The sequence below is a fragment of the Antrostomus carolinensis genome, unplaced genomic scaffold (assembly GCF_000700745.2).
Source record: "Antrostomus carolinensis isolate BGI_N321 unplaced genomic scaffold, ASM70074v2 scaffold15646, whole genome shotgun sequence".
Taxonomy (NCBI): domain Eukaryota; kingdom Metazoa; phylum Chordata; class Aves; order Caprimulgiformes; family Caprimulgidae; genus Antrostomus; species Antrostomus carolinensis.
This window is the reverse complement of record NW_010321288.1, coordinates 4,519-16,725: the sequence shown is the minus strand read 5'-3', so window position 1 is coordinate 16,725 and position 12,207 is coordinate 4,519. Positions and strand designations below refer to the sequence as shown.

General features: G+C 36.4%; 1 protein-coding gene across 1 annotated transcript in view; it reads right to left on the bottom strand.

Annotated features, from left to right (window-relative positions):
• The window catches only part of CRCP (CGRP receptor component), a 30,661-nt gene that overhangs the window by 18,261 nt on the left and 193 nt on the right, over window positions 1-12,207 (bottom strand). The window contains exons 2-4 of the mRNA XM_010169881.1: window positions 8,528-8,564; window positions 5,243-5,341; window positions 1,817-1,911 (exon numbers count right to left, since the gene is read on the bottom strand). Coding sequence (XP_010168183.1) covers window positions 1,817-1,911; window positions 5,243-5,341; window positions 8,528-8,564 — 231 coding nt within the window. The remainder of the gene's footprint in view (window positions 1-1,816; window positions 1,912-5,242; window positions 5,342-8,527; window positions 8,565-12,207) is intronic.

Genomic DNA, 12,207 nt, shown 5'->3' with positions numbered 1-12,207 from the left:
GAGCACATCTTTGAATGCCTTACCCAGAAAGGAAGAAGCAAAGACAGACAAAGTTCATTACTCTTCATGGGAGGAAAGGTTATTACAGCGAGAACATGTAAGCAAGGTCCTGGAGAGGGAACATTGCAAATGGGAAAAAAACTCTCTACCAGGTAACTGGAACAAAATCTCTAGTGAAGTCCTTTTATACAATACCACTTCCATCCCACAGGATGTAAATTATTAAAGCCTTTAGTTTTTCATTTACTTAACAACAGAACAGTGTTGAAATTATCTTGGTTATTAACCAAAGGGTAGTTCAGAATTTCCTTGGAGGCATTACTATTTTAAGAGGTTTAACATAAAGTGCATTACAGAGTAATTGCACACCACATGCTTTCTGTGTTTTGGTGAGAAGAGGCTGCCAGATGGGCTCTGATACTTCTATCTTGAAGTGTTTGAATGGAAAAGATTAGAAGAAAGAAGAAATGCCAGGATCACACTAAACAATTCTGTCTCTTATTTTGTAAAGTATGTGGCAAATGCAGAGCTGGCAAGTTCTTTACCAGATGAGAGAGATATTAAGAAAGTAAAAGTTGTACTTTTAAAAGGATGCTCAAGAAACTGAGGTATGATGGTCCAATCTGAGTGCCGATAAGTCATAAACACAGTAAATCTGTAACCTAAACTAGTGGTTGGCTCTTCACTCTCATCCTTCTGCCATTATGCAAAAGGAGATGACTTGGAAATAATTAACTTGTTTATCTTACAGATTGATTCAAAGAAAGAGGACAGAGAGTACAATACCTAAAACCAAAGGCACCTCCTAGCATCCATAAAAAATAAAACAGTCAAAAAGCTCATCTAAAGCTTGTAACTATTTCAACGTTTGCAGCAGTGCTATATTCAAGCTCACAGAACAAGCAGGCATGGGAAGGTATTTGGGTAGATCTACAAAACAGCTAGGCACTATGGAAGACTTGAGAGACTTTGTAGCTGGAATTCTCTGCGTTATGACCCACCATTTAGTACTTCACTCTCAGAGACACCACATGGGGGAGCACATGCTGTCACAGTGTGTAACAACAGCCTCCCTGCCTTTTTTGTAAGAGCTAACCCTGAGGTCCTGGTCAAATTCTACCAGCAGGAAGTTTAGAAGTGAGCTTAAAAACAAACAAACAAAAAAAAAAGCCCTTTGACTTTTCATGAGACTCTTAACACCCAACTCATTCTCATTCAGTTATTTCTAAAAAATCCTATTCTGCTTTTTAACTCCCCCTGGCTTTTTGCTGTGATATAGCATTCTTCTGGTGCTTTCCTGAACCACTGCCCTGCCAACACTGAACAAGCTGATTTAACTTCAAACAGGATGACTGTTTCACATTACCAGAAATGAAGGATGCTCCCTACTTACTCAAGAAATAATTTGCTGCCAATTTTAATATACTCTCTTCCATTTCCATACTATCAGCTCTTTACAGTAAACAGAGTATTTTCTCCATGCTTCAATACCTCCATGTCAGAAAGTAATTAAGATACCTTGCCCACCACATAAATTAATATCCTGCTACATAAAATGAGCTATGGGAGGACTAAACACTGACATACTGACCTGGCAACTTCAGTTTTACAAAAGAAAGCACTACAAACAAAGTTACAATACCCATGACAAAGCTCCCAAGTACTGGCACTCCTATGTCTGCAATGACAGCAATACTGTGACCAGGGCTCACTGGATGTGAGCATGTTTGTAGAGAGGGGGCACTGAAACTCAACAAAATAGCTGATAACATATCCATGAACTTATATTTTTATTCAAAGTCACATTTCTACTTACTTGGTTAGCTTATGGCCTTTCATTGCTATGAGGAAATCTCTCACAGTCTCAGGACTCTGGTATCTACAGGGTGTTTTTGAAATGTACTTCAGTGTCTGCAAGGGACAGGACAAAAGTACAGGTTATTTCACTATTTGCTTTACTAGTTGCCTATAGAAACAAACTGATTTTGAAAAGTCTCCTCAGTACTACTCATAAAAATTGGAAAAGTCAATTCAGGTTTTGGGGGTTGGCTTTTTACTTTTTTTTTTAAACAGTGGGAAGTGCTGTCATACATGACAAATCACTTACACTTTTCTGTCTTCAGTAAGACTATACTGGTATTGCTGAGGGAGTAAGAAACAGCAAATATGTAACTACAACATTATGTAACAGAAATTACATTAGTACTTAGCCAGAAAGCCCGAGTGAATTTATTCTATAAAGATATGACCCAGCCAGCTCATTACACAGCTCGGTGAGAATTACAGCTTTCACTATTCCCTCTGTGGCCTCTGGATGGCCATTTATCCCATCTGTTTAAAGCCCAAAGTTGCACGTTGAAGTGCAAAGGAAAGGAGGGAGTTTTACCTCTAAGAAAAAAACAGCAGCTGTTTGTGAAAGACATTTGTTTTTCTGGTTTGAAATAATCTCAGGTGATGCTCAGATTGTGATCAAGACATACTTACAGCTGTGCTGAATACTATCACCCAGATAGATAGATTCACATTTTCTTTTAAAACCAACAAACATTTACAGATTCAAAGCTAGCTTTAAAAGGTACAAAGATACAGGGTTTGGGGATTTTTTGTGGTGTTTCTTTTTTGTTGTTTTTTTTGTGTGTTTTGGTTTCTGTTTTTTAAAAAGCAGTAACTTCAGAAAAGCTGAATACTATTCATCCTTAAAACCACGTTACCTTCTGCCAAATTTTCATGTGCCAGGGATACTCTCGCTGCCAACGCATAAATAACTCATTAACCTCTCCAATCTATGGTTGATTACATCCTTTATATGCATATTTGGCAATGCTTTCTTAGAATTCATAGAAGCAGGTTAGATGGGTTGTCATGAGAATGTGCAAGAAAATTGTAGTACTAGAAATGTTGATCTAACTTGAGACAATTTATCTTTGCTCCATTTTTTACATGTAACACCTACCAACCTCAGCTAACTTTTGCAGCAGATGTTACATCTGCTTTCTTTATTTAAAATATCATGATATGTAGCAGACAGATAATACAGAATGTAATTTGATAAGGGGGAAAAAAAAAGTTGATTAAAAAACCCCACACAAATTGCAGTTCACAGCTGTCTTTTCACTGGAAGTAGCTTAGACCCCAAAATGAAGAGTTGGAAATAATGAATATCAATGGAAAAGTTAAGGAAATCCTTGCATTGTCTGCATTGTGTGCATCAGCAACTGAAGGATTTAAAAGGGTATTGTCAATGCTTGTTGTGAATGAAGGAAGAAAATCTTCATCTGTTGATACTGCACAGCTATACATAAAGCTTAAAAGTACTGACACAACTGACTCATGATGTGCTAGCTGGACTGCAAATTCAGAGACACAACATATGTGGTAGGATACCACATGCACAGATTATCTGTAATAATAATAATGATAATTAAAAAGCATAAAATTCTGTATGATACTCTGAGTTTCTTTCTCAGAAAATCTTTAAACTGAGTATTGATATTTGAAAAGTCAGAAGCCAAAAAAGCTGCATCAGTATTCACAGAGCAGAAAACAACAGATACAGGAAAAAAATGAGCTATGACATCAGTAGGGCAAATAAGAAAATAAGCAAATGTATTTCCATTAAAAACTGTTAATATTTAAAAATGCTAGGTAAAGGAAAACAGACTTCAACAACACAGAATAATCCATCCTACTTCAGAGATAAAAGTGTTGATGAAATATGGATCACTGATATTCTTAAGGACCAGTTTCTTTGGACAACTGAGAAATGTATTTAAAACCACAATAAGGTGTTAGCTAACCTCTCCTTTTCAGATAAAATAGAGTTACTATACACCAATAATGATCAAAACAAAATCATCGTATTATCAGGTAATATGATTATTTAATAAGAGTAATTTCTTTTCCATTTTAGTCTTTTTGGGCAATTTCAGATAATTAATATGTCAGACATACAACAAAACATAGCACCAGTTCGGCAAGCTTCATCTAGTTATTTCAATAGCAATGGATATAAGCCTGGGCAGAGCTCATGAAGACATACTTTTAAACAATCCTGCAAGATCAAATTCTGGTTTTCTTTCAGTCAAATATTTTCTTCCAGAAAAATGTATCTAGAGTTTACACCAGCTTCGCTCCACACACAAAAATGAGCGTCCCATAGGTATTTAACATGTAGCAATATAACAAGGCAATTAAAGCTTTAAGGTGTATTCTGACAAAATATATTTTTAGGATCTTTCTCAGCTGTTTCAAAGAGGTACAGGAAGAGACTGTTAGTCTCCATGAAGATTTAAATTAGATTTTTTTGTAAGCCCCTATTTTGTTGAATATGAAGCTTAGGAATTACAACTCTATACCTTTTCAAACAAAGCCAGAACTAAAACAAAAACAAAGCCCAGGCCAAATCTTATTCACATGAGTAGTTTCACTGCTCAATGGGATTACTCATGCAAGCAAGACAAACTGCTTTCAACACACTGCTCATCGTGGTGCTACTCATGCAATTCTCTGACAGGGACACAATAGGTCACACTGCAAGTCTGTTATGAAGTTGCTAATTTGACATATTTTAAATGTTAAGATTTGTATTATATGATTTAGAAAGTTTTTCCTAGCAATAGATTCATCATTTATTATCAATTTGTCATTCAACTGATTTTGCTGTCTGTACATGTGATTTTGTCATTCAGGTTGTCCCTGTCTCTTTTTTTGGTCTCTTTTGACCAAAAAAAAAAAAAAAAGTATTTTAGTAGGGAGTTATTAGTTTAATTCTGTTAATAAGAAAATACCTGTGCCTCAGCTTTGAAACCATGATTATGTGGTATCATCAATTCATCAGACAACAGCAAATTCTGCACTGACAAGATGCAGAATCATCTATCCTTAAATGGATAGAACATTTGGAATCAAAACCCCCTCAGAGAACTAAACAGTTAAAATACAAAAAGAGGTTTTATTCTTTTTGTGATAGATTTTGGGATTGGACTAGATGATTTTTGAGGTCCCTTCCAATCCCTAATATTCTGTGATTCTGTGATTTTAAAAGAAGCAGCTGCATGCCTCTGCCTTTACAGCACAGTAAGCCTACAACTCAAATAAAGTAACCACAGAGAAGTGTCAAGAAAAAAAAATCTGTGTTTTTTAATAGGGGAAATTTGATACAGAATTATTAATATATAGACCTAAGGATGTGGATTACTCCAGCTTGGGCTAATTTGCAAAGGAATTTCACAGTGCTACTCACTTCATACATTATTGTGTTCAGATTCTGCTGACCAGAGCTCTGCTTGTTTTTTCCACTCTCTTTGCGCTGCTGCTTAAGATCAGTAAGTAGCTGGAACACCTCGGGGAAAAAATAACGTGTTTTAAACCATTTGAGAGTATATTACCTAAAAACATTACAGGAGGAAAACATAAGTGAACAATGCAAAATCCTATCAACCAAACAACAACAAAGTGTGGCTTCTTTGGTGAATGCACCAGCAACTGAAATGAAAAGTATTTTGGCACCAGAATGATGAATAGGTGTGTAAATTGTTTTTTTTTTTTAAAAACAGTGACTATTTTAAACAGATTTTCAGCACTTGTTAAATGTTATCCTAGAGCCCCAAAGGAGAAGCTGCCTGGATGAATCTGTCCTACCTGTCTATCTTAACTCATGTCCTGAACAGAGTTGGGTCATAGCCTGCTGTACTGGCACAGAGCTCAACTTAAATATGAGTGATGCTTGAAGTAAAATGTCACACAAGTTATGGCCCTACTGGATTTGTTATGACAGATGTACCTTTAATATTAAAATGGATATATGTCCTGTCTCACAGAGATGCAATTTGACATTATCTGAAAAAAAAAAAGTAAACTCAACTGTCACACTGCCAGGAAGAAACTAAATAAAGGCTTGACCTATAGATGCTCCTGAGATTAGTGATCCTATTGTAAATTCCAGTGGAGTTATTCATAACAGTAAATGTTACAGCGCTCGGTGTGGTGTTACAGTATGTTAAACCACAAAGATTAAATTAGCTCCCTATTTAATCACAACAAAGTAATAAAAACAGACATTCTTGAAAAGAATGTAATAAAGTTGTCTTCACACTTATGATGCAGTGAATATTAATGTAGGAGCACGATTCAGAGGGTAAGTCTGAAGGCAAGGAAAACTTTTTTAATTTTATTTTTGCAACTGTGCTTTGTCAAATCTTTGGCAACACCGCAACATGTTTATTCATCATAGCTAGATGTGCAGCAAAACGTAGAGACAGCATCACAGTTACTCTTTTATTCCCATATTAAATCATGTTAGGTCGAAATTTCTTCAGATGTTTTGCTTCAGGCTTTATGGTATATCCACAGCCAATACTCACAGCAAAGTGACAGACCACTTATTACTGTTTACCCCCTGATTTGTAACTAACTAGCTTCATTCAAGATCCAGATCCAAGGACATTATAAACTGACAAGTCCATAGAAATAAGAATACCAACATTTCTAGACAGTGAGAAAAAAAAAGAACATAACTGGCTACGAATCCTGCAATTAATTTCTATTGTATCTTCCATGAAAAAGGAACATCTGTCAAACCTGACCTGAAAGCCAAAATTCAAGCTATGAACTTTTATCTAATAAATATTTGAAGAAAATGTAGCCAGTGACAACAAAAGACAAAATGACAACTCCAAACTCACAGAAGAAATGTAGGCATGGAACATACAACATGTCAGTCCTGAATACTCCTTTCAAACACCACTTTCTGTGCAAAATAGTACCTCGATAAAGAGAATGTTAGCTATGCCAGTCAAATTGCAACTGAAAAGAGGAGCAAAAAGAAAGAGATGGGTAGTTTTAGGGGAATCAGTAATTTGAAGAGCAGTAAAAAGCCATGCCCCAAAAGCCTATAGCTGCAGACTGCAGACACTGCAAATCCCTTCCTGCAGAGGATTGAAAAGCTGCACGCACAACAACTGCTGTGAAAGGGAAATGAGAAATACGCACTCTCATCAGTAACTTCATTTTCCACTTCCTTTAGCTCTTTTTCAACACATATGGTACATTCACCAACATAAAGACTCAGCTGAAGAAAGTTCTGACTGAAGAGCACAAAGAATGGACTCTGCAATTCTCCCGATTCCAGACCATACTTTTAGGACACCTATAGATTTCACATAACGTGGCTGACGCTATTTGAACCTCAGCAGGCAGCAATACTTCAATTCCAACAATATCCTAGCAAATGAAGAAGAAGAAAGCAGAGATGATTTTGCAATAAATATTCTCAAAACAGTTGTTATTTGCTGTACTGCAGTAGTACATGATTTTAACAACAGACACTTAATACTCATTTGGCTGACACAGAATCTTGTATTTCTTAGGCAAGGCAGTTGTTTCCAAGTATCTCATTAAAGCTCTTCTAACAGTCACCAGATGGTTGCTCTGCTGTTTGTAGAGATGCAGCTCAAGATCAAACATTTCAAGATTTATTTCAGAATAGGATGAAACAACTGTGCAACTTTCAAGCTTCAGCAATAAAACTATATAAACAAAGGACCTGGGTTATTAAAACCATTCAAAAAATTACATTCATAAACAAAGCACTGAAACCTTCCCATTACCTGGCTGAAGCTAAACTAACAAGAACATGACATTTCTTTCCACCTCACCAAAAAAATACCTTTGTTTAGGAGAGAGGAAAGTTATTCAGAACTTATCTATACTAGAAAATAAGATTTATTATTATTATTTGTATGCTAGGATTCATTGTTTGTTATGACAGGGCACCATAGCTTCCTCATGATGCCAGACCAAGGTACATCACTGGCTTCTAGGAGTGTTTATCCTGAGTAACACATCTCAGATCAACAAACTGCCTCACACTTGCTATAACCTCACCTGCTTTGGAAACACCACAAAATCTTAAAAAAAAAAAAATACTGTCAAGCATTCAGGGGTCTAAGACTGCATTTCCAGTAGCACTGGCTTTAATAGAACTCTGCATTAATGTGTTACAGGTTCTCGAATGATACTGGACATCACAAGGTTAAAGTTAAATATGAAACATTGATTCTAGCAGCAGCCATCTGTGAAAAATGTTTTAATTTTTCTGTAAGAATTTTTATTTGCAGTATTAAAGAGATTTTAGCAATCAGTGTGTCAAACATGTGGGTGTACATTGTCTTGCCACAAGACAAAATCCAAAAAAAGATATTTTGGACATTGCTGCCCAGTTACAGAGGTGTTAACATTCCTGATTTGGGATCCAATGCACCACACGTCAGACAAAGCAGCAGTGAATCCACTTGCCCAAATACACAAGTGTTTAAAGATGTGGAGAATCAAATCCTAAATAACAAACCACCATACACAAGAGAATTCAGCAAACCAACCACACAGCAAGAGTGTAAATACAAGAAGGCTGAAGTTAAAGTTACTGACATTCTAAAGATCTGCTCCTTATCTATTTGAAAAACATATTTATATCTATTTTTATAGATTTGGGACTGCTGGTTTAAAATCAAGATACAGATAAACTTACCTCAAAGTTACTGAGCAATGCGGCATTTGCATCTTTTCTAAAAGGAAAAATTAAAATTATTAATTTATGTTCCAAATGAAACTAAATTTTTTTCTTTGCTGAGTTATGCAGATTCTACAAGAACAGGCACTATTTTAATAAAGATGGTTTCTTCAAAAAAATCCTCAAGAAATCTATTTTTCATAATTCTGCAATTACCAAACTGCTGCCACCTCTGGAAAATATTTTTCCATATTGCTAGTAGAATTATTACATAAATATACAGTATATTTTGTACAATTTGTCTCATAAATCATAATACACTTAAATGATATAATCTTTTTACTCAGACACACTATTTTATTCACTCATCCAATTTTACAAATTAAAACCAAAATGCCCTGCTTATTCCTTACAAAAAAAGGTCTCCAGTTTTATCTGAATACAGACTGACAGGAAAAATCATTAAGATTATATAAACTATTTATTTATTAGTCAAGAACATGAAAAAAATACAGTTACTATTTATGTACAATGTGCACATGTATGTGCACAGATACAGACATGGCACTATCTTTACACATACGGTATTGAGTAAAAAAAAACCCCAAAAAACAACAACAAACCAAACTTACTGCATTTCCTCTTTATTCTTTCAATCTTTATGTGGCTACTCCTTTATTAGCAGGGCAAGGCTGAGTTTCCCATTTTCCACCAGCCAAACACTTCCTCACTAATTCTGTCCCAATTAAGCACGAATCGTTATCCACCACTGGTGAGCTGAACGCACCCTCTTTGAATCAAGCGCATATTTAGATTAATCACGCCACTATTACTATCGGATATTGTAATTTTATATTTTTAAATTAAAAAAAGGGGGGTAAAAAAAAAAAAACCCTGATGCAGAATATCCTATATTCCCCGAACAACACGTTCTGCTGAGCTGTCAGTAGCCACAACAACAGAAAGTTTCCATACAAAAGGAAAAAAAGGCCTTTCTCAGGTCTGTGCAGCAGCGTATGAAAAAAAAAAAGGAAAAAAAAAAAGGTACAATGTATTGTTAAGCACCATCAACTATTTGAATAGAACTGTCAGGTTCATCACTTTCAAACAAGTTAAATGCATCCACAGACTTCCACAGGTTCTATCATTGTTTTTAAATGAAAAGGACCTTCTAAAATACGCTGAGATGAACTTCAACTTCCATTTCGCTGACTCGAGTGAAACTTCAGCAAGTGAGCTCACACACGCATTAGTTTTCATTCATGTTTTACAAACCATATAGCTTTCGTTGTTAGGTAAATGCAATCCTTCAGAATGTTTGCATTCAGGCTATTGATACAGAAATCCCTATGGATCAAAGGCATTCTTTGTTAGAAATAATAATGCTACAGAAGAATTATATAGGGAATTATTCTGTTAAATAAGTGAAAGAGTCATATAGAGTAAATACATTACTATGCAAATGAGTGTGAAATCTATCTGAAGTTAAATTAAAACAATGGCTTCCTTTTTAATTCCAAAACGCTTTGTCATTCAGAAAAATACTTACTTTTTTTCTTCTAATAATGGGCAGCAAATGAGTCAATCTCAAATCTACAACTATTTTTGTTGTGCTGCAATACCAGAACTATGAACTGATAAACAAGACCAGTTTCAAAAACTTCTGTAGAACTTAGAAAGCAGAAATACCATTTTCTTCAGTCCTACTGTCAATTTTACATTCAGAAAACAAGAAATTATAAATGAATTCTGATGTATATGTTTAAATAGTCAACTAAGCAGTGCGCCTAATTTTTACAGGATTAGGACTTTAAAAGTTAACATCAAATATATAAACACTTTAGAATCTTTGAACAAGTAATATTTGTCCAAATTTTAGTCCAAAACAAAGTATTATTGTGAAGGTCTTCTGTGTATAATGGGAAAAAGTATCTTAGTTTATGGCAACACACCTCTAAAAATGTCACTGACACTTCATGTTTTTAAATCTAAGGCTTAAAGTATGTTGTATATTTAAACCAAAATGTTTTCTGGAGGGTTATTTTCTCTAGTAACAGATACTTCTGACATCGTAAGAACTTAGGAGAGGTTTTCCTAGTTTTAGGGCTTCCCTCTATGAAGATTCTCAGACTGGAGGCAAAAGATTAGGAAGATTAAATTCTAACAAATTTCTAAAAATTCCAGCAATTCGAGTGCAAAATGGGCTAAATTGTTCCATTCCAATGCAATGGACATTCACACATAGCCCGGGACTTCAGCCCCCAGGTCTTCCACCTCTGAGGCACCTTCCTACTGGTACTAAAAGAAGCAGCACCAGGAAAATACATTGGGCTACTCAGGGTAGTAAAAAGCAAGTAGATGTATAAGTGGCAGCACAGACTTATTATTAACAGTATCAAAAGTATCTTTCTCAGCAGGGCAAATCCTGTCTTTCCTCACATGAAACAGCAACTTTCAGCCTGTGTACGTGTTCCACAGCATTTTTCAGTATAAAACAGCAAGAACAGGTTATTTCTGCACAGGCTGCTACTCACATTAAGGCTAACATAATATAAACCCATATTTCAATGGATGTTTCTTATTTGTTATCTACTTTTGAATGCTATGTATAGAAGATTTAATTATAATAGTATAGAGGACTTAACGACAATAAAGCATCCATGGATAACATCAACTGCAACAGCTCAGCTGACTTTGGTGGATGCTGACATACATCCCACGGGATTCACATGCTCCATGCCCCTATTCATTAGAAACCAGCGCCGTGTACACATATATAACCACCTAATGTAACTGGCTCCATAGAACTCACTAGAATGAGTTTTTAAGCTTCAAAATAGGTCAAATCCTATTGTTTTGTGCCCAGGCGACGCTAACAAGACAGAAATACGCCTAGTGCTGTCAGCACAGGAAGGCAACAAAACTTGCTGCCTGGGACAGCAAGCTGGGGGGTGGCTGGTGTAACTGCCCTGAACTATCAGCTAGCCAAAATTTTGACTCGCCTCTTGTAATTGCAATTGCTGTCACACACCCATTAAGTTTTCTCTTTCTGCAGCATACTCAGCTCCTACAATGAGTCGTCTACCTGACGCTGACAGGAATAACTTTCTCCCAGAAGCTGCAGCAGAGGATTCACGATTCACCTCTCCCAGGGCAGAAGAGAGATGGGAGCATGAGGAGGGCAGGGCAGATGGGGATGGAGAGCAGGATTCAAGCTGAGCCACGATGCCTTTTGCTCATGGAAACAGACACTTCAGGAAGATTTTTAAAGCAAACAAAAAAAAAAATCTTGAGTTTCTCATCAGAATGCCTGAAGATACTGCTGGTTATAGGGGTGTTAAAGGTCCAATATCCCCCGCCATACACCATGGGCAGTCCCATATGGATATACCCCCATATACACACATGGCAGGCAGGCCCATAGAGAAATACCCCAGCCATACTGCAGGCAGGCCCATATAGATACACCACATACATATATCCCCCCCGCAGGCAGGCCCATACAGATATACCCCCCTCAACACACTGCAAGTAGGCCCATATAGGAATACCCACATACACACAAATATGCTGCAGGCAGATCCATATACCCACAAACACATATGGCAGGTAGGCCCATATAGATACACCCCCCACACACATACACTAAAAGCAAGCCTATATAGCTATACCCATGCACGCTCTTGGCAGGCCCATAT